Source organism: Phyllobates terribilis, unplaced genomic scaffold (genome assembly GCF_046119375.1).
Source record: "Phyllobates terribilis strain yellow unplaced genomic scaffold, ASM4611937v1 Scaffold_29__1_contigs__length_15306474, whole genome shotgun sequence".
NCBI lineage: Eukaryota > Metazoa > Chordata > Amphibia > Anura > Dendrobatidae > Phyllobates > Phyllobates terribilis.
This window is the reverse complement of record NW_027362789.1, coordinates 8,017,619-8,042,862: the sequence shown is the minus strand read 5'-3', so window position 1 is coordinate 8,042,862 and position 25,244 is coordinate 8,017,619. Positions and strand designations below refer to the sequence as shown.

General features: G+C 43.2%; 1 protein-coding gene across 1 annotated transcript; it reads left to right on the top strand.

Moving 5' to 3' along the window:
* The first annotated feature begins 4,038 nt into the window (after positions 1-4,038).
* Positions 4,039-24,866, top strand: LOC141178608 (uncharacterized). Its single transcript, XM_073660495.1, has 8 exons — positions 4,039-4,111; positions 11,910-12,006; positions 14,192-14,341; positions 14,471-14,650; positions 14,733-14,856; positions 14,940-15,037; positions 15,236-15,326; positions 20,554-24,866. The coding sequence occupies exons 3-8, from the start codon at positions 14,264-14,266 to the stop codon at positions 21,813-21,815; spliced, it is 1,833 nt and encodes a 610-aa protein (XP_073516596.1). The 5' UTR covers positions 4,039-4,111; positions 11,910-12,006; positions 14,192-14,263; the 3' UTR covers positions 21,816-24,866.
* Positions 24,867-25,244: the final 378 nt, after the last annotated feature.

The following is a 25,244-nucleotide window of genomic DNA, read 5'->3' as shown; positions in this document are numbered from 1 at the left end:
ATACACACAAGGTACTTGCAAAGAAGTAGCGAGTGGACTCCAAACTCACAAACAGAAGTACAGCGACAACGAGTAGGAGTTAGGTGCAGGTTCAGACTCTGCAGAAAAAGAGAGGAAACGGACAAAGAGACAAAACAGATAACAGGTTAGGAGACAGTTCAGACAGGAACGGTACTGCAAGGAAATACAGGAACGAGCCTAGGTATAGCCAAAAGCTGGTTCAGACACTGCAGCAAAAGGGAGGAAACGGACATAGAAACAAAACAAGTAATAGGTTAAGAGACAGTTCAGACAGGAACTGTTATTGCTGCGAAATACAGGAACGAGCCTGGGTATACGGCCCCCAGAGGCAGAAACGAACAGGCTAGGAGCGTGTTCAGACAGGCCTGGGAATACAGCCTCCAAGAAGGCGGACAGGCAGGGAAGAACAGGACCTGGCACATTCAGAGACAAGGAGCACACTGAATGTTAAAGTTGCTCAGGCACCAGCTTCCAGGTGAAGCTGGTTTAAATATCCAGTGACAGACAGCAATAGGCTGAGGACGCATTAGGGGTGTGCCCACAGCAGCTACAAGAAACAGGAAGTAACCGGGCCGCCGCCCTAAGCAGTCAGAACAGAGACAAACAGACAGCATGAATAGAAGCCAGGCTAGCAGATTGGACTGATGATCAAGTTTGCGATCTTGCATAGTGAGAGATGGTGCACCATGCAAGCCCGCCACCAGGTATGTTACAATCATCATATAGGCAGTTCAGAATTGTTTAAAGGCATAGTAATCTTACTTTATGTAAACTTTTGACTTTGCAGTAAGTAATAAAAATGCCTTAAAACATTCTCTCTCTCTCATTATACTGGCATTTGGCAAATATTAAAAATTATGGTAATCCTAATTGACCTAAAACGGGAAAGGTTTATTCTAATTTCATGTCAGATATTGAGATAAACATGTTTTTTTATATAGTGTATGGAAACTTCTGGTTTCAACTGTATATATTTACTTAAGTATAAGAAATGCCCAGTGGCATAAAGTAACCACACCGATCAAAAGGAAAAAACGTGCGTTTGGCACCTAGCTTTGTCAATGGGTGATGGTGGACTAAACAACCAGGCTATTTACACATGTAGGAGCCAATCAAAACAGTTGTAACACAGGTGGATTGCTGCACATACAAAATGAATGGGACATCATCGAAGAAGCGGTAGTGGCTTCAGACGCTTTCCTCAGGTGGACCGCCCACTGAAAACAAGGCGCAGGAGACACCTGTATTCCCATAGGAGTCACGATACTGGTAAGCACAAGATAGCTTCACAATACAGATGGACAATGACACAAAACATAGTGCAAAAGGAACCCAGGAGTTTTTTACTGTAAAGAAATGGAATACTCTGCCATGGCCGAGTCAGTCACCAGATCTCAACCCCACCGAGCTGCATTTCACAAGCTGATCACAAAATTTAAGGCAGAAAGACCCACAGACAAACTACAACTGAAGTCACCGCAGTAAAGGTGGCACAGCCTCACAAAGGAGGAAACCCAGCGCATAGCTCCCAACCGTCCCGCATATTGTGGGACCGTCCTGATTTTAAGACTCTGTCATGCAGTCGTCCCAGCCAGGACCTTACTTCTTCCACGCAGTGAGAAGCAGACAATAGCCTGACATACCCCCCTCCATGTATCAGACTACGCCCTTTCTATCTCCTCTTCTACCGGTGGTTCAGAGAGCAAGCACACAGCATATCCTGATTCCGGCGTTCTCCTGGACTAGTCTAAGGTAATAATTTCAGCAGCAAAACTGCAATCCTCTTCAGTAGCAGCAGCTCCTGTGTGCTCCATTGTGTTTGGTTTCTTAGTTCCTGTGTGCCTGCAGCAACCCCATAGCACTGAAGAAGCAGGCATACACAGGGACTCAGAGTGCAGCTACAAAAGGGAGCACACAGGCTGTGGCTGCTGCTGGGGGGACCCGGAGGAGCAGACACGATGGATTGTCTCTTTTGCAGGCAGCATTTTAGTACATACTAGTTCAGTTCCTTTTATCATTACCTTACCATGGGCGTGGAGAAGAGTGAATATTCATTCTCTTTAGTAGTAGGCATAGAAAATCACTGAGCCGCAGCAGGAGCTGCAACCGCTGCTAAAAGTGTGCGCTAATAAGGAGAATAAATATTCACTCCACTCCACGCCCATATTCCCGGCATGGAGAAGAGAGAATATCCCCGCAGCTCACACCAGCGTCTTAGGGCACATGGCAGTGATGTCATGCGCTGCTCAGATGCTGATGTGAGCTGCTGCTGGCAGAACAGGACGCAGCGCTAGAACAGAGGGAAGGAATCTGAGTATGAGTGTTTATTTTTTTTATGTGTGCAGTGACAGGGGAGACATGTATACCAGGATTGGGGATGAGGGGACCATGCATACCAGGATTGGGGATGGGGGGGCCATGCATACTAGGATTGGGGATGAGGGGGCCATGCATACCAGGATTGGAAATGAGGGGGCCATGCATACCAGGATTGGAAATGAGGGGGCCATGCATACCAGGATTGGAAATGAGGGGGCCATGCATACCAGGATTCGAAATGAGGGGGCCATGCATACCAGGATTGGGGATGAAGGGGCCATGCATACCAGGATTTGGGATGAGGGAGCCATGCATACCAGAATTGGGATGAGGGGGCCATGCATACCAGGATTGGGGATGGGGGGGCCATGCATACCAGGATTGAGGATGAGGGGGCCATGCATACCAGGATTGAGGATGAGGGGGCCATGCATACCAGGATTGAGGATGAGGGGGCCATGCATACCAGGATTGAGGATGAGGGGGCCATGCATACCAGGATTGGGGATGAGGGGGCCATGCTTACCAGGATTGGGGATGAGGGAGCCATGCTTACCAGGATTGGGGATGAGGGGGCCATGCATACCAGGATTGGGACATGTGAACATGGCCTTACAGACACAAATAAGCAAGATGTCGTAGTGAAGCTACATAAAGATGACAAAGTTCTGGCGGCTCCGACTGAGAATTAAGGAACAAAAAATAATCCTCAGGTCCCAACTAGAGATGAGCAGGACGCACAGATGATGTTGCGTTGCCCTGGTGATCAAAAACCGCCAGGGACACCGGAATATTAGAAATTCACGGCCTCCTGTCCAGTCGTCCCAATGGTCCCAGATACAGTGGACAGTCCTGGATTTGGGTCTGCACCCTGCGTCTGCTGAATGGCCCTCATTACTAGCGCCCCTCTGACAACACCTCTTGCCAGTGGAGAAAGAAATGGTAAATGGGCGTTGATTGGGGTGTGGCCAGGGGCATGGCCAAAGTTTCGTACACCTCGTACACGCGAGGCTCCGCTCCGTACACTTCGTACAGACGCGTCTCCACTCCGTACGCCTCGTACACGCGCGGCTCCGCTCCATATGCCTTGTACACGCGCGGATCCGCTCCGTACACCTCGTACACACACGGCTCCGCCCCGTACTCCTTGTAAACGCGCGGCTCTGCTCCATACACCTCGTACACACGCGGCTCCCCACACACACGGCTCTGCTCCGTACACCTCGTACAAACGCGGCTCCGCTCCGTACACCTCATACACACGCGGCTCCGCTCCGTACACCTCGTACAAACGCGGCTCCGCTCCGTACACCTCATACACACACGGCTCCGCTCCGTACACCGCGGAGACGCGCTGCTCCGCTTCGTACACCTCGGATACGCGCGGCTCCGCATTGTACACCTCGTACACGCGCGGCTCCGCTCCGTACGCCTCATACACGCAGGGCTCCACTCCGTACACCTCGTACACGCGCGGCTCCGCTCCGTACACCTCGTACACACGCGGCTCTGCTCCGTACACCTCGTACACACGCGGCTCTGCTCCGTACACCTCATACACTCGCGGCTCTGCTACATCCACACTGTAAACCCCTCCTGACCCCACACATAAACTTCAGCTCATCCAGCACCATGACAACCAGCACAGCAGAGTCCTGCATCCACTGAGGCCCCTGATCATGTGACCCCTGACTCCTCCCTCCTGTGACCTCATCACAGCTCCTGTGCGCACAGAGCAGCCATATATGTGGTGGCGGCTCTGCAGGTGGAGGTATGTGGAGACCCCATTACTGGGCGCAGGGGGCATTAACCCCTTCAGCACGGAGACTCTTTTGGGGTCTTGTGTTGCCCCTTTATAAGAATCATAAGGTTTTTGTTCTGTTTCCTGTAATAGATACATACGACCCAACTATGGAGTCATTATGCCCCTTATGCAGGATGTATGATGCCCCCACACAGTGTAATGCCCCCATTATGCCCCTTATGCAGGATGTATGATGCCCCCACACAGTGTAATGCCCCCATTATGCCCCTTATGCAGTATGTATGATGCCCCCACACAGTGTAATGCCCCCATTATGCCCCTTATGCAGTATGTATGATGCCCCCACACAGTGTAATGCCCCCATTATGCCCCTTATGCAGGATGTATGATGCCCCCATTATGCCCTTATGCAGGATGTATGATGCCCCCATTATGCCCCTGTAATCAGGTGACTGGGTACAACGCACAGACATAGACATTGTGGGAGTAACCAATATAATTATTTATGTCCCTAATATGGGGGAATTGTGATAACTATAGCAACAGTGAATAATGCAGAACAGGGAGATTACAAGGTGAAATCTACAATATCAGATATACAATGAATTCTCCGGCTCACTAACTGTAAGGGTATGTGCACACGATGCAGAAATGAAGCAGAAAATTTCTGCATCTCCCTGGCAGAAAAAACGCATGCAGATTGTGCATGCGTTTTTCCTGCAGAATACATGCGGATCCACATGCGGATTCACATGCGTTTCCGTATGCAGATTGACAAGCGCTTTCCAGGCGATTTTTAGCATCACCTGGAAAGTGCTTGACAACTAGGTCACACTGTATAAATCCATGCAAACGGCATGGATTTATATAGTGTGACCCGAGAGAGTGTATATATTTACCTCCGATGGCCCGCGCTGTCCTGCTCACTCCGTTCTCCCGGCTGCCGGCAACTTTGAATTGAAAGACCTGCCGACGTCAGCGTCACGTGACCCGTCACATGACTCTGACGTCAGCGCAGGTCCTACAACTTACTGTAAGTGCCGGGAACCAAGCAGGAGCGCTGCGCGGGCCGACAGATGGTAAGTATATATATTTTTTTTATTTTATTCTTGTTTTACAGCTTTTTAAATGGTACCTGGGTCCGGAGGAGAGTCTCCTCTTCTCCACACCCGGGTACCATCCGCACATTAGAACGCGCCAATAACGCAAGTACAGATGCAGTCTTGCGGAATTGGCGCGTTCTAATGCAAGTCAATGGCGGCGAAAACGCCGCGTTTATGCAAAATTAATTGACATGCTGCGGATTTTTGAGCGCAAATCCGCATCATGGGCACAGCACATGCGGATTTCAATTGGGGAACATTGCTGCCCTTCTACCATGCGTTTTTCATGCGTTTCCGCGGCATTTACGCAACTGCAAAAACGCCGCGGAAACGCATTAAATACGCATCGTGTGAACTCAGCCTAATAGCCGCCTCTAACCGTATGTTACTTTAGCTATTGACAAGGGTGATGGTCCCGACAAATATATATATTATATACAGTGGGTATGGAAAGTATTCAGACCCCTTTAAATTTTTCTCTCTTTGTTTCATTGCAGCCATTTGGTAAATTCTAAAAAGTTCATTTTTTTCTCATTAATGTACACTCTGCACCCCATCTTGACTGAAAAAAAAAAAAGAAATGTAGAAATTTTTGCAAATTTATTAAAAAGAAAAACTGAAATATCACATGGTCATAAGTATTTAAACCCTTTTCTCAGTATTGAGTAGAAGCACCCTTTTGAGCTAGTACATCCATGAGTCTTCTTGGGAATGATGCAACAAGTTTTTCACACCTGGATTTGGGGATCCTCTGCCATTCTTCCTGGCAGATCCTCTCCAGTTCCGTCAGGTTGGATGGTGAACATTGGTGGACAGCCATTTTCAGGTCTCTCCAGAGATGCTCAATTGGGTTTAGGGCAGGGCTCTGGCTGGGCCAGTCAAGAATGGTCACAGAGTTGTTCTGAAGGCACTGCTTTGTTGATTTAGCTGTGTGCTTAGGGTCATTGTCTTGTTGGAAAGTGAACCTTCGGCCAAGTCTGAGGTCCAGAGCACTCTGGAAGAGGTTTTCATCCAGGATATCTCTGCACTTGGCCGCATTCATGTTTCCTTCAATTGCAACCAGTCGTCCTGTCCCTGCTGCTGACAAACACTCCCATAGCATGATGCTGCCACCACCATGTTTCACTGTTGGGATTGTATTGGGCAGGTGATGAGCAGTGCCTGGTTTTCTCCACACATACTTCTTAGAATTATCACCAAAAAGTTCTATCTTCGTCTCAGACCAGAGAATCTTATTTCTCATAGTCTGGGAGTCCTTCATGTGTTTTTGAGCAAACTCTATGCAGGCTTTCATATGTCTTACACTGAGGAGAGGATCCGTCGGGCCACTCTGCCATAAAGGCCCGACTGGTGGAGGGCTGCATTGATAGACTTTGTGGAACTTTTTCCCATCTCCCTACTGCATCTCTGGAACTCAGCACAGTGATCTTGGGGTTCTTCTTTACCTCTCTCACCAAGGCTCAGTTTGGCTGGACGGCAAGGTCTAGGAAGACTTCTGGTGGTCCCAAACTTCTTCCATTTAAGGAATATGGAGGCCACTGTGCTCTTAGGAACCTTGAGTATTACATAAATTCTTTTGTAACCTTGGCCAGGTCTGTGCCTTGTCACAATTCTGTCTCTGAGCTCCTTGGGCTGTTCCTTTGAGCTCATGATTCTCATTTGGTCTGACATGCACTGTGAGCTGTGAGGTCTTATATAGACAGGTGTGTGCCTTTCCAAATCAAGTCCTATCAGTTTAATTAAACACAGCTGGACTCCAATGAAGGAGTAGAACCATCTCAAGGAGGATCACAAGGAAATGGACAGCATGTGACTTAAATATGATTGTCTGAGCAAAGGGTCTGAATACTTATGACCATGTGATATTTCAGTTTTTCTTTTTTAATCAATTTGCAAAAATTTCTACATTTCTGTTTTTTTTTTCAATCAAGATGGGGTGCAGAGTGTACTTTAATGAGAAAAAAATGAAGTTTTTAGAATTTACCAAATGGCTGCAATGAAACAGAGTGAAAAATTTAAAGGGGTCTGAATACTTTCTGTACCCACAGTATATATTATTTTCCCTAGCGGGGGTTTCCGGTTCTTCCCCCTAGGATGCAAGTCCTCCTGACAAAGTTTATCAAGGCTCGCTGGGCCGCCATCACTTCAACCAGCCTTGCCCTGCTTGTTGTAGTAGCCTGGACCAACCCCTGTACCATACGTCAGTGCTGGAAGCAGCAGCCTGGCTCACTTGCGCCTCCCACTCTTCACCATAGGCGTATACTCCCGAGAGGAATCTCCTCGCGGATCTTCGGTGCTTATCCAACTGTGGGCATTTCTCATTCCCGAAGTACTGGGGTCTAGTTCTCTGGCCTTGACTGGTGTAGTTGAGACTTCAGCTCTTGACCGGCGCAGGTCTGGTTCTCGGGCTTTAGCTAGCATACACTGGATTCTGGGACTCATCTGGCACCGGCCGGGTTCTGCTGCCCGGCGCACCACAACGCACTGCCTTGGGCTCTTTACCACGGCCTGGTTCCTCAGCTTCAGATTCCCCTGCACATATCGTGCTTGATTCTTTGCTTGGCAACAGATCTGCTCCCATTTTGGGGAGCTGGCCTTTTATGTCAAGAAACTGGGTCATCAAAGTCACCTTACCAGGTGAACCATCTAGACTCCTTCCTGAAACTCTACCTCTTCCCATTGGTTCTGGAGGGTTCCGCTTGGATGACAGATGGCAATCTTCTTATACAAATGCTGCATAACACTGAGGATTTTCGCTTTTTATGGCGCTTTATGGCGCACAATCTTACACCCCTTATGCAGTATGTATGATGCCCCTCACACAGTATAATGTTCCTACAGTACTGCCATCTCTCATACAAAAGATATTTCCACAGTTCCACCATCCTCCCCTCACACACAGTATAATGTTTCCACTGTACCACCATCCCTCACACACATTATAATATTCCCACAGTACTAGCATTCCCCTAGCACAAAGTTTAATGTTCCCACAATACCACCATCCTTCCATGCACATTATAATGTTTCCAGAGTACTGCCATCCCCCACTAACAGTGTAATGTTCCCACAGTACTGCCACCTCCCCACACACAGTAAAATTTTCCCACAGTACTGCCTCCTACATACACAAAATGGTACTATCTACCCCATGGCTAATTAATAAATTCTCACTTAGCCCCATTCTTGGTGCAGATGCTAATAAACCCAGGACCTATGAGATATTTACCGCTACGGTAATTTGGTAATAAACCCTAATTAAAGGATTAACCCCTTAAGCCCCGCGGGTGGTTTGCACGTTAATGACCGGGCCAATTTTTACAATTCTGACCACTGTCACTTTATGAGGTAATTACTCTGGAACGCTTCAACGGATCCCCCTGATTCTGAGATTGTTTTTTCGTGACATATTGTACTTCATGATTGTGGAAAAATTTCTTCGATATCACTTGCGTTTATTTGTGAAAAAAACAGAAATTTGGCGAAAATTTTGAAAATTTTGCAATTTTCAAAATTTGAATTTTTAAGCCCTGAAATCAGAGCGATATGTCACACAAAAGAGTTAATAAATAACATTTCCCACATGTCTACTTTACATCAGCACAATTTTGGAACCAAAATTTTTTTTTGTTAGGGAGCTATAAGGGTTAAAAGTTGACCAGCGATTTCTCATTTTTCCAACAAAATTTACAAAACCATTTTATTAGGGACCACATCACATTTGAAGTCACTTGGAGAGGTCTTTTTGACAGAAAATACCCAAAAGTGACACCATTCTAAAAACTGCACCCTTCAAGGTGCTCAAAACCACATTCAAGAACTTTATTAACCCTTCAGGTGCTTCACAGGAATTTTTTGAATGTGGAAGAAAAAAATGAACATTTAACTTTTTTCACAAAAATGTTACTTTAGACCCAATTTTTTTTATTTTCACAGGGGTAACAAGAAAAAATGGACCCCAAAATTTGTTGTGCAATTTCCCCTGGGCACGCAGATACCCAATATTTGGGGAAAAAACACTGTTTGGGCGCACGGCAGGGCTCGGAAGGGAAAGAGCGCCATTTGACTTTTTGATTGTAAAATTTGCTTGAATAATTAGCGGACGCCATGTTGTGTTTGGAGAGCCCCTGTGTGCCCAAACTTTGGAGCTCCCCCACAAGTGACCCCATTTTGGAAACTAGACCCCCCAAGGCACCTATCTAGATGCATAGTGAGCACTTGGAACCCCCAGGTGCTTCACAAATTGATTCGTAAAAATGAAAAAGTGAAAAAAAAAACACTTTTTCATTTTTATGAATCAGTTTGTGAAGCACCTGGGGGTTCCAAGTGCTCACTATGCATCTAGATAGGTGCCTTGGGGGGTCTAGTTTCCAAAATGGGGTCACTTGTGGGGGAGCTCCAATGTTTGGGCACACAGGGGCTCTCCAAACGCAACATGGCGTCCGCTAACAATTTGAGCCGATTTTCCATTCAATTTGTTAGCAGACACCATGTCGCGTTTGGAGAGCCCGTGATGTGCCTAAACAGTGGAGCTCCCCCACAAGTGTCCCCATTTTGGAAACTATACCCCTCAAGGATTTTATTAAGGTGTATAGTGAACATTTTGAACCCAGAGGTACGGCACAGAATTTGTTTACATTAGGTCATCATATTGAATAAGTTGTCATTATTCTTGAGCACAAGTGCTCGCTACTTGAGTTTGCATCGGGTACTCAGGTATGCACCATGTACAGCGTGTGCTCGAGTGACATGCTCAAGTCCCTGCTCCGCATGTTTCACGGTTATTAGACACCCAAAAAAAAACATGCGGGGATTGCTCGTGCATGGCAGGCAATCCCCGTAAAGTTTTTTGGCCGCGAAGCATATGGGGCAGAGACTCGAGCATGTCACTCAAATACCCACGATACTCAATGCATACCATAGCACCCGATGCAAACTCAAGTAGCGAGCACTTGCTCTCAACACTAGTCGCCATATCGTCATCTTTTTCTTACTTTTGAAAAAAATCCCAACCCCAGCCATAGCCCTAGCACAACCCTAGCCCTAGCCCAACCCTAGCCCCAGCACAACCCTAGCCCCAGCACAACCCTAGCCCCAGCACAACCCTAGCCCCAGCACAACCCTAGCCCCAAACCCAGCCCTAACCCTAGCCCAATCCTAACCCAAGAGTTTATTTTTGACGCCTTTCCTTGTGCGGTATAAGTGATTAGACGACTTTATTCTTCGGGTCGGTGTGATTACAGCAATGCCAGAATCATATGGGGTTTTTATGACTGACAGCTGTCACACACTAAAAGACGCATTTTTTGTAAAATCTAGTTTTTGCATCGCCATATTTTGAGAGCTATAATTTTTAAAGATTTTGGCAGACAGTCATGTGACGGCTCGTTTTTTGCGGGATGACTTGACGTTGTTATTGGTGCCATTTTCAGACACGTGACATTTTTTGATCGCTTTCTATTCCGATTTTTGGGAGGCAGAATAAACAAAAACCAACAATTCAGGAATTTTTTTTTTTTTTATTCTGTTCCGCGTGTGGTAAAATTGATGAGGTAGCTTTATTCTTCGGGTCAGTACGTTTACAGCGGTACCACATTTGTATCATTTTTCTATGTTTTGGCGCTTGTACACAATAAAAGCTATTTTATAGAAAAAAATATTTTTTAGCATAGCTTTATTCTGAGAGCTATAACTTTTTTATTTTTCGGCTGATGGAGCTGTATGGCGGCTTGTTTTTTGCGGGACGAGATGACGTTTTCAGCGGTATCATTTTTATTTATATGCGTCTTTTTGATCGCGTGTTATTCCACTTTTTGTTTGGCGGTATGGTGATAAAGCATTGTTTTTTGCTTCGTTTTTTTTTTTTTTTACCGTGTTCACTGAAGGGGTTAACTAGTGGGACAGCTTTATAGGTCAGGTTGTTCCGGACGCGGCGATACCAAATATGTGTACTTTTATTGTTTTTTTTTGTTTTTTTTTATAATAATATTTATTGATGGGTACATTATATTTTTATTTTTGGTGTATTATTTTTTTATTTTTTTATAATATTTTTGCACATTTTTTTTTTTTTTCCACTTTCACACAGTTTATACACTTTATTACTTTGTCCCACTCTGGGACTTTCACTTTTTTTTCTGATCGCCTGCATGGCACAGGAATGAAGCACCATCCCTATGCCATGAAGGCTGTCAGAAGTGCACAGTGTGAAGATTGCTTGGAGATGCACTGCGCATGCCCAAGCAATCTTCCTGCTCTCTGGTGACCCGGATGTTGTCATGACGACATCGGGTCGTTATGGCAACACCCGGGAATCCTTTGCAGACTGCGCTGGAAGCCGGAAGAGGAGGTGAGTATCGCCGATCACCTCCCCTTGCCCCCGCAATGCCGCGATCGACTTCGATCGCAGCATCGCAGGGGTTAATGTGCTGGGAGCGGTGCAGGACCGCTCCCTGCACATAGTACCGGGTGTCAGCTGTGACAATCAGCTGACACCCGGCGGCGATCGCGCCCACACAGCCTGTGTGCGCGCGCGATCCCCATGACGTACTAATACGGGTCTGGCTCTTAAGTCCCAGGGCACAAACGCGTATTAGTACGTCAGATGTTATTAAGGGGTTAAAAGCATTAAAACATGATTTATCTTTAAAAGTGGTATATCAATTTAAAATTTCGCCATATTATCTCCACTATGACTGCAGGAAGAAAGAGCAAGAAGCAATTAAGATTTTGGACATAGAAGTGGCCAATTTATTGGTACCTATTGGACCTATGGTGCTAAAGCAAAGGCTTTAAAAGGTAAGTGACTCCATTTTTTATTGCATTATAACCCCAGCCCCCTGAGGAAGCCAGTCATCGAATGGACATAGAGAGTACTACTGAGGAGTTGTACCGATGGACCTCAGCCAGTGAGGTCCTCACAAATCAACTGGGAGCTTAGAGTAGCTCTCAGGGGCCGTAGTGACACAGGGGATGATGGGCCTTCTCATAATGGTTTGCTGGACTGTTGTGGCTTGTAACAAAAGTTATGTACTGCTACATGTAACCAGAAAGTTCCAGACTGCTTCTTCTGCATTATGCATTCATACGCTGCATTCAATCACGCAGTTAAATCTGCATGTGTTCATTGAACAATGCGGATTTACCATATCTAATACATTCTATGTGGAAATTTCTGTTTGCGGAGACTAGTGTCTTAACAACAGAAATTAACATGCTGTGGCTCGTAAAACCGCACCTCTGGTGAGTTTACGCAACGTCAAATAGAAGCACAGTGGGCATGGGATTTCTATAAATCCCATCTACTGTGCTTGTAATGTGGAATGTAGCGTTTTATACGCAGCGCAGGTGAGCTGCATCCAAAACGCTGGTATTCCTGATTGTGGGCACGTACCCTTGGACATTGTTCTTCCTCGTTCATCTCCACATCATCTGGTCCAGGCTTGCAGAGTCGGGAGATATGAGTTCTCTATATATATTTTTTTTTCCTTTTGAGGTTCGGGGGCCAAATTATAGCTATTGTTGCTATGGACGTGACTTACCTAACATTGCGCAGTGAATCTGTTTTCACTATAGTGACTGATATTTCTTGTTGATAAAACTGTAATATTTTTTTCACTTTAAACTTTTTTTTAAACAACACTGATTAGTGCGATCATACAACATACAAACCTCTGATTGCTCAGGTGATGCACTGTACTACTGTAGTGCTGTGTATTATCACTGCCTGTCAGTGTAATACTAACAGCCCCATACACAAGAGATAAGTGTTGCCTAAATGGTCATTTGGCAGCCGGCTATCTCTCCCAACTCTACCGTACACACAAATGTTCCAGCTTTCCTGTGGTCTGTATGAGAGAGTCGCCTCCAGACTCTTCTAGCGGAGGATTATCTACAGGAAGAACAAATGGAATAGCCTCTGAAATTCAGGATGCCAGATCCTCCCCTGCCCTGACATCATCTGCCGGTAGGCCCCGAATACATTGTATAGTCGACTAAACCCCACTGAAATCAGTGCTTTAATGAAACTTTAGTCTAATGTGTTTGGGGGTGTTAAAAGGTAACTTATTACTATCAAGTACTTGGGTGAGGAGGGGAATTGAGCCGAACATTGTCAAACCTTCTTAGATGCCATGTTTCCTTTTGACAGCAGCAAGTGGTTAAACTGCCAAGATTTCTGTTGCAGCCGCACCTGTGCCATCCCTGCAGTGTACATCTATGTTCTGGTGCCCTAAAGAGTTATTTTTTTTTAAAAAACAAATGTTTAACCTCTTAAGAAATAACAATGGGCCTAATACGTTTTGCAAGTTTCTTTCTTTTTACAAGAATTGTTGGTGCCAGTTTTCTTTTGAAACATTTTAATATCTGATTTTTTTCTGGTGTATTTTTTGTAATATAGGAAAGCCTGAGGCCAGAAATAAACCCCATAAAAAACTGTATATGGAGACTTTGGTATCAAATCATTTCTATCTGCGGTGTTTGTGCAAACAAAAAAGCTTTTATAAAAGCCTCAAACTTCTGTGTGTGAATCAGTCATGAGATCTAACATGGTAGAGCCCGGGGAAGACGGGAAACATTCATATAGACGGCTGGTGGTGATGTAGTAAGTGACAGACTCTGGCCAAAAATGTTTCTAGAGCTGTAGTAGAAATGAATATGTCATCCTCATCATGAAGTAGTTATTTCTCATGTCACGTGTAATGAATATCTCCTGCAGTATTGATAATGCCAATTCCAGTGTCGGTAAATGAGACGACAATTCGTGTTATGGAAGATGAGTCTATGAGAAACGCATTCAACTGGAGAGGAAGAAAATGCTTGTTTTCTGTGGCATAAAATGTATAGGTTTTATTAGTAGATGTGAAGAAGAAAACGAAATACTGTAAAATAATAAATCTCCTCATATGTTTCCCTTATTATCTCCAGTAATTGTATTATTACACAGGATTTTTATGATGTTACATAGTCTCATCTTCTTATTCAGGTTTCTACAATATCAGATCCTCTCAGAGAAGATCTTCTAGATAAGAGAATTTTCTTGATTTACCCATCAAAGATGGATATGGATAGAGACAAGATGGCGGAGAGGATATTACACCTCACCCTGGAGATCCTCTTCCAGCTTACTGGAGAGGTGAGAGATTCTGATGATGTCACATTACATCATTCTTATCTATGGGAATAACAGATGGACAGAACTGGATAGGTGAGGCCTCTGGAAATGTCTGTAGTGAGATTTATTAATGAGTTTCTCCATTACCAGGATTACATAGTAGTGAAGAAGACCTCTAGTGAGCGCTGTCAGGACCCTGTGTCTGAGGGATGGAGAAGACCCCTGAGCCCAATCACGGGGCCTCCACCTTACACCCTGATACATGAGGACATCAATGACCAGAAGATCCTAGACCTCACCTACAAGATGATTGAGCTGCTGACTGGAGAGGTGACACTGCTGGGAATGCTGGGACATTATACAGTAACGCTATGAAGAGATCAGGGGATGACTGTATCATTGTATGTGTCAGGTTCCTATAAGATGTCAGGACGTCACCGTCTATTTCTCCATGGAGGAGTGGGAGTATTTAGAAGGACACAAAGATCTGTACAAGAACGTCATGATGGAGGTTCCCCAGCCCCTCACATCACCAGGTAATAGACAGGACTAAATACACACGGCCTATAATTATCTGTATGTAAAGAATGAATTCAGTCCCTGTATGTGTTTCCTCCAGACCTATCCAGTAAGAGAACAACACCAGAGAGATGTCCCCGTCCTCTTCTTTCACAAGACTGTAAACAAGAAGATCCCAGTGTTCCTCAGGATCATCAGGTAGATGAAGAGAAGGTGTCATGAGATCTCCCCTATGATGTGTAGACGGCTGTGAGGGTCTTGTGCTCAATTTTGTTTTATCCACCAGTATTATATGTTTTATACTTGTGAAATGAGAATGGTGGAGATGGCAGGATTAAAGCTGATCATAGATGTGACTTCTTTATCTGTCTGTGACTTTTACAATATTTGTTTCAGGGTGAAGATCTGACCCATATTAATACTACAGAGACATATGTGAGGGGTGATGAGCGGTGTAAAGAGGAGATTCCTACATATGACTACCCAGGTGAGTAGTGACCACTAAATGCAGAGAAGTCACAGATTCTTCTCAGTCACCGGCTGTGGCTGCTTTATCAGTGGTGTAGTCCGGTCGTATCACAATCGTGTGATCACCATTTTGCCGCTCGATCACAACATTCTCCTCCATCCGAAAATATTCAAATTACTTTGTGAATTGGGAAAGCCCTTTTCTAGAGAACTTACAACCTGGAGGATCCACCTACCCCCTGGGATTAGGAGACGCTGTCCGTTACCTGCCCAGATCTGTAAACTGTAAAGCCAAATGACAGCGTACGTAGAATGTGCTGACAAGTTAGAAAATCACTTGAAGAAAAACATTATGATGGGCTTGTAAGAGAAAGCGGAGGGTAATGATGCTGTTGGCTTCCTAGATCCCTGATATCTTATTGGATGAATCTACCTTCTCTCCCTTCTGTGCTGCTGAATGTGCTCATATGGTCCCTACAAGACCAGGTCCAGTCTTTCTGGCCAAACTTCACTTTTATTATTGACAACATTAAATGTGCAGTGAGGCCAAGTGTGAATTTCTGTACAATAACAGCAGAGTTTCCCTTTATCCTGACTTTTCAATTTCTTTTTAAACCAACTAACTTCAAACAGGATTGTGATAAACTATACAGAAAACATTACACCTGTGCCATGATATATCTCTAAGCTGTGCGTGGCTGATGGCTGTAATATACATTTATTCACGCCTGCAGGAGATGTGTTGGCTCCAGCCCTGGTTTCATGGAGTCACTCCACGTCATAAATTCCATTATGTTTTCGATCCTAAGGAATTCAGATTACTGCACAATCTCTCCTGAAATGGGGAGCTGTCACGAAAACACCAATTGGTCAGACCTTGCAGCTCTCTGGTGCCCCCTTATCCTGCTGGTCAAACACGGTATTGACCGAGGATAAGCACGGGCGCAGCTGCTCTAATTTATGTCGACTATTGGGGCACGTGATGTGACAGGACGTATATATACCACCAGTTCCTTCCAGGAACGTACAGTGCTGGCCAAAAGTATTGGCACCGCTACAATTCTGTCAGATAATACTCAGTTTCTTCCTGAAAATGATTGCAATCAAAAATTCTTTGGTATTATTCTCTTCATTTAATTTGTCTTCAATGAAAAAAACACAAAAAGACTTGTCCTAAAGCCAAATTGGATATAATTCCACACCAAACCTAAAAAACGGGGTGGACAAAAGTATTGGCACCATTTGAAAAATCATGTGATGCTTCTCTAATTCGTGTAATTAACAGCACCTGTAACTTACCTGTGGCACCTAACAGGTGTTGGCAATAACTAAATCACACTTGCAGCCAGTTAACATGGATTAAAGTTGACTCAACCTCTGTCCTGTGTCCTTGTGTGTACCACATTGAGCATGGAGAAAAGAAAGAAGACCAAAGAACTGTCTGAGGACTTGAGAAACCACATTGTGAGGAAGCATGAGCAATCTCAAGGCTACAAGTCCATCTCCAGAGACCTGAATGTTCCTGTGTCTTCCGTGCGCAGTGTCATCAAGAAGTTTAAAGCCCATGGTACTGTGGCTAACCTCCCTAGATGAGGACGGAAAAGAAAAATTGACGAGAGATTTCAACGCAAGATTGTGCGGATGGTGGATAAAGAACCTCGACTAACATCCAAACAAGTTCAAACTGCCCTGCAGTCCAAGGGTTCAACAGTGTCAACCCGTACTATCCGTTGGCGTCTGAATGAAAAGGGACTGTATGGTAGGAAACCCAGGAAGACCCCACTTCTTACCCCGAGACATAAAAAAGCCAGGCTGGAGTTTGCCAAAACTTACCTGAGAAAGCCTAAAACGTTTTGGAAGAATGTTCTCTGGTCAGATGAGACAAAAGTAGAGCATTTTGGGAAAAAGCATCAACATAGAGTGTACAGGAAAAAAAAAGAGGCATTCAAAGAAAAGAACACTGTCCCTACAGTCAAACATGGCCGAGGTTCCCTGATGTTTTGGGGTTGCTTTGCTGCCTCTGCCACTGGACTGCTTGACCGTGTGCATGGCATTATGAAGTCTGAAGACTACCAACAAATTTTGCAGCATAATGTAGGGCCCAGTGTGAGAAAGCTGGGTCTCCCTCAGAGGTCATGGGTCTTCCAGCTGGACAATGACCCAAAACACACTTCCAAAAGCACTATAAAATGGTTTTAGAGAAAGCACTGGAGACTTCTAAGGTGGCCAGCAATGAGTCCAGACCTGAATCCCATAGAACACCTGTGGAGAGATCTCAAAATGGCAGTTTGGAGAAGGCACCCTTCAAATATCAGGGACCTGGAGCAGTTTGCCAAAGAAGAGTGGTCTACAATTCCAGCAGAGCATTGTAAGAAACTCATTGATGGTTACCGGAAGCGGTTGTTCGCAGTTATTTTGTCTAAAGGTTGTGCAACCAAGTATTAGGCTGAGGGTGCCAATACTTTTGTCCGGCCCTTTTTTGGAGTTTTGTGTGAAATGATCAATGATTTGATTTTTGCTTCATTCTCTTTTGTGTTTTTTCCTTGCAAGCAAATTAAATGAAGGGAATAATACCAAAGAATTTGAGATTGCAATAATTTTCAGGAAGAAACTGAGTATTATCTGACAGAATTGCAGGGGTGCCAATACTTTTGGCCAGCACTGTATATATACCTCTGACCAGCCACCCTCAAACCACAATATCACATAAATACTGGTATACTGCCACCACCAATCGCTTAACAGGTGGATTGGGTACCCATTAGGTAATGTGAATTAGCGGGTGAGGAACGTGTTTGCTCAACATAGGACAAGAAGAACGAAGCTGGTAAATAATAATGATTTACTCCCGAAAGTGGGCAGTGTTTACAAAAGATATACAAGATATTATAAAAGAGACAATGTACATATATGAATAAACAGTTATTAAAATAAAAGGGATAAGTAATAGCAAAACCTGTGCCACGTTGTGATGGTCTCAGATTCTGTGGGGGGGACGGCTCCCCGGAAATTAGATTTGATTCTTCCACGCAGCGTGGTGTGCATGCGTCTGACGTCCCGGGGCAAGAATGACTTAATAAATGGCCGTTCTGGTTTTTAGCAAAGGGGCCAAAACATTAGGAGACACCCATGGTGCTTACCTCACACGGGGACTCGGCTTTGTGACCCCACCCAGCTGCAGAAGACCTAAAACTCCTTCAGATTTCATATCTTGGTGTGGGGGGGGGTCCCACATCCAAGATGGAGACATCATGTTTGCCGTCACCACTATTCATGAAGACGGATATCAAATATGAAATCTCTATGATGCTCAGAACCCATTTCCCGGGCTTCCGGTGGTCTCCTCGTCACGAAAACCACACCATCACAATTGGAAAAAGATGACCATCTCAAAAATGTGGTCCCTGTGTTTCTGACAGTCATGTGCATTATTAAAATCGACATTAAACGTTTGTGCAGCTAAACAATAGGATTGGAGGGAAAAATCCAGGGTATACCAGTGCTTGCTCTGGGCTGAGGCTTTATGACGCTCATAAAAATTCCTGAGGTTTGGGGGAAAAGCAACAGTGAGTTCTATGTAAAACTCTTACAAATGGACAGGGGGGTGGAGATTTGAGACAGCTCTCATTTTTTAAAACTATGACCAAAAATACATTTTGCCTGACAGGAGCACTAATACTTTCTCTACTCTTCTCATCAGGACTCATAGTAGCTCCAATGGTCCACCATAAACGACTGCAATTCCGGTTTAGTGTTGTAGTTCTCCCCTGATACATATATTGTTGTTGGGGATGTAACATATCTTTTATTCTGTCTTTTTTTACAGGTTCATTTTGTATGATAGTTTGAGTGTGGTGGAATCGGCCTGACTCACTTATGTGACTCTGTAACTCCCTCGTTGTCTTTAAAAGAAGGTCTCCATTATGTCTTCCCAATGCCCGAGGTCTAAATTTAAGACACCTCAGCTCTGCACTATTATAAAAAGTTCTCTTTAAATGTCTAATATTTCTTCTTGAAACTCCTCTGACAGAAAATATATTGTCCCTTATCATAGTTTAGATTACGAAGAGCCACCGAGCCCCATACTCCAATTACCCCAGAGAGGTTTCACCACTAGTTACTCGTTTTTAACTGATGGAGACTATTGAGTTTGATCATTTCAGTAGATGTGTTATTGTCTATAGTCACAGTTTTTGACTTCAGTGATCCTCTGATTTAACCCCTTCCTGCAGCCAGTTTTGTGTTCCTAATCAGGCTCCATTTTCAAATCTGACGTGTGTCACTTTATGTGGTGATAACTTTGGAATTCTTCACAAAGGATAATAGGAAACAAATGGACCTTACAAATTATGTTCCAACTTCTCTTGAATTTGACAATACCCTATATACAGCTGTACACTACTGTCTGGGCACATGGCAGGTTAAGAAGGGAAGGAGCGACATTTAGCTATTGTATTGCAGATCTTGCTGGAATAGTTTGCAGACACAATGTATTGGGGGCACTGTTCATGGTCACCTGACAGCTCAAAAGATGGCCACCACTAACAGGCTTGGTGCTATATAATCCATTTTCCAGATCCCAGGGACTGCCTTGCTTATCCCCAGAGGAGATGGGACACACCATTTACAGAAGCCTTAATATAATAAAATGACAGAAAACCAGAGCAGTAGAAATCACCATAAAGTAGCTTCATTTTGAAAATTATAACCCTCAGTGAATTAATCTATAGGAGAAGTGAATATTTTGACTCCACAATCACTTTCCAGAAATTAGCACACAGTGGATGTTGGAGGGTGAAAATTACACATTTGCCATTTTACTGGTTCCCAGATTGTGCTCTAGGAGACACACACCGTAAATTAAGTGGGTTCTTCTCACTATAGTAATGCCAAATACATGGTTGCTAAATATTGTTTAGGCACACTTCAAGGCTCAGAAGGAAGGGGGAGATTTGACTTTGGGAGACCGGATTTTGCTGCATTGGTTTATGGATGAGTAGAAGTTTTTCTTGGTATTATTTTTGCCTACATAACATTTTTTGATGGCTTCTTATTCCATATTTTGGAGACAGAATGAACAAACAGTTGAACACTACGCTCTACTGGTTCATTCTATGACGTTTTCACTTTTCACTGTCATTCTGTCAATAACTTGCCATTTCTACAGACATTTAAGTAGAAATGTTCAAAAATGTAAACTCAAGGATATTTCATTCAAAATTATTAATTGTTTTTTTTCTTGGCAGATGACTGTACCTGGAGATCAGAGAGACAGGAGATTTTTAAATCGGATGATCTTGAGATCCCACAGGATACAATTGAAGTGAATGCCATTTCTCCAGATATCCCATCTTCCCTTCAAAGCAAAGATCTATCATCTAAGCCTATGGAACAGGTCCTGTCTTCTGATTCATTACCGACTATGAAAGAAAAAAATCAAAATAAAAAAATAAGCATTAAAAAACGAACTGCTCCTAAAGGAAAGAGGTCATTTTCACTTTCAGAAAATGAAAATAGTTTTACCCTCGAAAAGTCTATTCTTAAACATCAAAAAATACACACAGCGGATAATAGATTGTTTTGTTCCAAATGTGGCCGAAGTTTTAACCAGAAATCAGTTTTTGTTGCGCACCAGCGAACTCACACAGCGGAGAAGCCTTTTTCATGTTCAGAATGTGGGAAATGTTTTAACCGGAAATCACTTCTTAATATCCACAAGAGAACTCACACGGGGGAGAAGCCTTTTTCATGTTCAGAATGTGGGAAATATTTTAACCGGAAATCACTTCTTAATATCCACAAGAGAACTCACACGGGGGAGAAGCCTTTTTCATGTTCGGAATGTGGGAAATGTTTTAACTGGAAATCAGTTTTTGTTAGACACCAGAGAACTCACAGTAAGGAGAAGCCTTTTTCCTGTTCAGAATGTGGGAAATATTTCAACCAGAAATCACTTCTTAATATCCACAAGAGAACTCACACGGGGGAGAAGCCTTTTTCATGTTCAGAATGTGGCAAATGTTTTAACCAGAAATCAGATTTGATTAAGCACCAGAGAACCCACACAGGGGAGAAGCCTTTTTCATGTTCAGAATGTGGGAAATGTTTTAACCAGAAATCCACTTTGGTTAGTCACCAGAGAACTCACACAGGAGAGAAGCCTTTTTCATGTTCAGAATGTGGCAAATGTTTTAACCAGAAATCAGCTTTGATTAAGCACCAGAGAACCCACACAGGGGAGAAGCCTTTTTCGTGTTCAGAATGTGGGAAATGTTTTAACCATAAATCAGCTTTGGTTAATCACAAGAGAACTCACACAGGGGAGAAGCCTTTTTCATGTTTAGAATGTGGGAAAGGTTTTAACCAGAAATCAGCTTTGGTTAATCACCAGAGAACTCACACAGGGGAGAAGCCTTTTTCATGTTCTGAATGTGGGAAAAGTTTTAACCAGAAATCAGCTTTGGATAGACACATGAGAACTCACACAGGGGAGAAGCCTTTTTCCTAATCTTTTTTTTTTAATCCAATACATTTTTATAGATATTTTTTTATTAGGTTTTTTTTTACAAACCAAGAAACCAGTACATACAGTAATAAAATAACATACCATAGGATGACATACATGCATCTCTCCTATATATCCTTTCAGCTTGCCCATTACCGTCTGATAACTTGCAGTCACTATATCTTACAATTAACATTCCACATTCTTGAAATTTCTTATATAACCATAATATTGTAATAAACATTATAATCCTATACACTTATAGGTGTGCTATATTACTGTTAAATATGAATTATGGATATTCATTTTTTAATCTGAATTCTATATAGATCAGCCTCGAGCTAGGTTTTGCTGACAAGACATTCAGGCTATTCGTGTCTTTTTAGCTCAGTGTAAGTTAGTGCCATAAGCAGAACAACAGGTGCTGTGAGGGGCCAATATAACCCACACAGGGTGGGGGTCTCGGGGTCTCTTTTCCATTCTACATTACATGGCTCAGTCCTAGGATCTAAGAGCTGAAGAGACAGCTGACATGTAGGCCCTGACACACGTGCTGGACACAGACAGACGCAACCTACCATTCAGGATCCCAGGAAAAGATAGGTGAATTTCAACTAATAGGCTAATTATGGACAAATGGAAAATCACTTTGTAACTATTTCACCTATTTTATGTAACTGCTGGAATTATTCTTTTTAATGGACAACCCAAGAATAAATAATATATTCTTTGAACAATCGCATCTGATAAACAGTCCTATCTATATATAAATATACAAAAATAATTATATTTAACATTTTGGCGAGCCCCCAGTCCTGAGTTTTTTTGTGCTTTCAAGTGGCTTCCTTCTCCTTGAACAAGGTGGGGGAGAGGAGGAAAGCTTTTGCTGAACACCTGTTGTCCAAGTGTCGGGAAATCCACTAACTTTGTCACAAGAATCAGAAAGAACCTACAGATGATTGAGGACTGATATATTCTCCAGATGGATTGACAGGCACCAGAAGTACTACAAGGATCAGAAGTACACTGATGACCAAACCCCAGTGTAAAGGAGAATCTGAGAAATCTGAAGATAAGGAAAAATATGGATATTATTTCTTCTTTTCTAAGCAAAGTAAACTAAAATTAAAGGCTACTGACGAGACTGACTTAGACGTTTTGTGGCTTAGCTTATGTGCAGAATGTGAAATGGAGAATTTAAAATTAGATTCTAAGCTGGTGTCCTTTTATAGAGACAAAGAGAAGTTGAAAAATATTTTACAATTGGTTGACATTTCACAAACTTGTGTCAGAAAAGTCAAAGCATGACTGTGTAATAGTGTAAAGGATACTAATGATGTTACTGATTCTGACTGTAATGTGGAAATTGAACAGGATAACAGCTACTGAAGGTGACCGTCTGGTGACAAAGAGACTGACATGGGAACGGACAAAAGAGAAACTGACATATTAAGTGATGTAGGAGGAGACATGATAATTGACTCAAGTGATGTAGCAGGAGCTTATGTACAAAGACCATTAAAACTAGAAGAAAACTTAAAAGCTACACAGGCCAAATTCCAAATTAAAGTTAGGAAAAATTTGTTAAAATTATAAAAAATCATGCCAAAATCCATGTCTGTACAGGGTGGGCCATTTATATGGATACACCTAAATAAAATGGGAATGGTTGGTGATATTAGCTTCCGGTTTGTGGCATATTAATATATGGGAGGGGGAAAACTTTTCCAGATGGGTGGTGACCATGGTGGCCATTTTGAAGTCTGCCATTTTGGATCCAACTTTATTTTTTCCATGGGAAGAGGGTCATGTGACACATCAAACTTATTGACAATTTCATAAGAAAAACAATGGTGTGCTTGGTTTTAACGTAACTCTATTCTTTCATGAGTTTTTTACAAGTTTCTCTTTGTTTACAGCCATTGATATGTCACAGAGGTTAACACTTGAGGAGTGGATAGAAATTGTGTTGATGTCTGGTGAACGCGCAGTACTCAGGTCATTGCAGCAGATTCAATGCAAGACACCCTATGAGACCACCCATCTCCCATGCTACAGTTACCAAACTGCTTGCCAAATTTCGTAAAACAGGTTCAGTGAACATCCCTTCAGCGGATATTAGCTACTCACAAATGGCACCCTTGCAAAATCCAGCTGCTGCAGCATCTCAACGAGGATGACCCAGATCAACGCACTGAATTTGCAGAATGGGCAAAACAAAAATTGGAACAGCATCCTCAGTTTACACAGAACATTATATTCAGTGATGAGGCAAACTTTTTGTGAATGGTGAAGTTAACAAACAAAACCACCGCTATTTGTCTGACACTAACCCACAGTGGATAGATCCCTCCAAGACTGTTGGAACACAAAAAATGATAGTATGGTGTGGTATATGGGGTACAAAGATAGTGGGGCCATTCTTCATCAATGGAAACCTCAATGGCACTGGATATCTGAAATTGCTACATGATGATGTGTTGCTTTCTTTATGCACTGAAGATGGCACGTTCCCTGAGTTTTTCCACCAAGATGGTGCCACCACCACATTATGGGTGTCGGGTCCAAGCATTCCTACATGAACAGTTTCCTGGAAAGTGGATTGGTCATCATGGGCCAGTTGAATGGCCACCAAGGTCTCCTGATCTGACCCCCTTAGACTTTTATCTTTGGGGTCATCTGAAGGCAATTGTCTATGCTGTGAAGATATGAGATGTGCAGCATCTGAAACAACTGATACTGGATGCCTGTGCTTGCATTTCTTCTGGGGTGTTGCTATCAGTGTGTCAAGAGTGGGAGAAGAGGGTTGCTTTGACAATCCAGCACAATGGGCAGCACTTTGAACACATTTTATAAGAGGTCATAAACTTGTAAATAACTCATGAAAGAATAAAGTTTTATGTTAAAACCAAGCTCACCATTGTTTTTCTTATGAAATTCTCAATAAGTTTGATGTCACATGACCCTCTTCCAATTGAAAAAAATAAAGTTGGATCCAAAATGGCCGACTTCAAAATGGCCACCATGGTCACCACCCATCTGGAACAGTTTTCCTCCTCTCATATATTAATGTGCCACAAACAGGAAGTTGATATAACCAACCATTCCCATTTTATTTAGGTGTATCCATATAAATGGCCCACCCTGTATATACAGTTGTGATCAAAAGTTTACATACCCCGGCAGAATTTTTCCTTTCTTGGCCTTGTTTCAGAGAATATGAATGATAACAAAAAAACCCTTTTCTCCACTCATGGTTATTGGTTGGGTGAAGCCATTTATTGTCAAACTACTGTGTTTTCTCTTTTTAAATCTTAATGACAACCAAAAACATCCAAATGACCCTGATCAAAAGTTCACATACCCTGGTGATTTTGGCTTGATAACATACACGACTGTTGCTTAATGTGGTAATTATATTATGTGATTTGT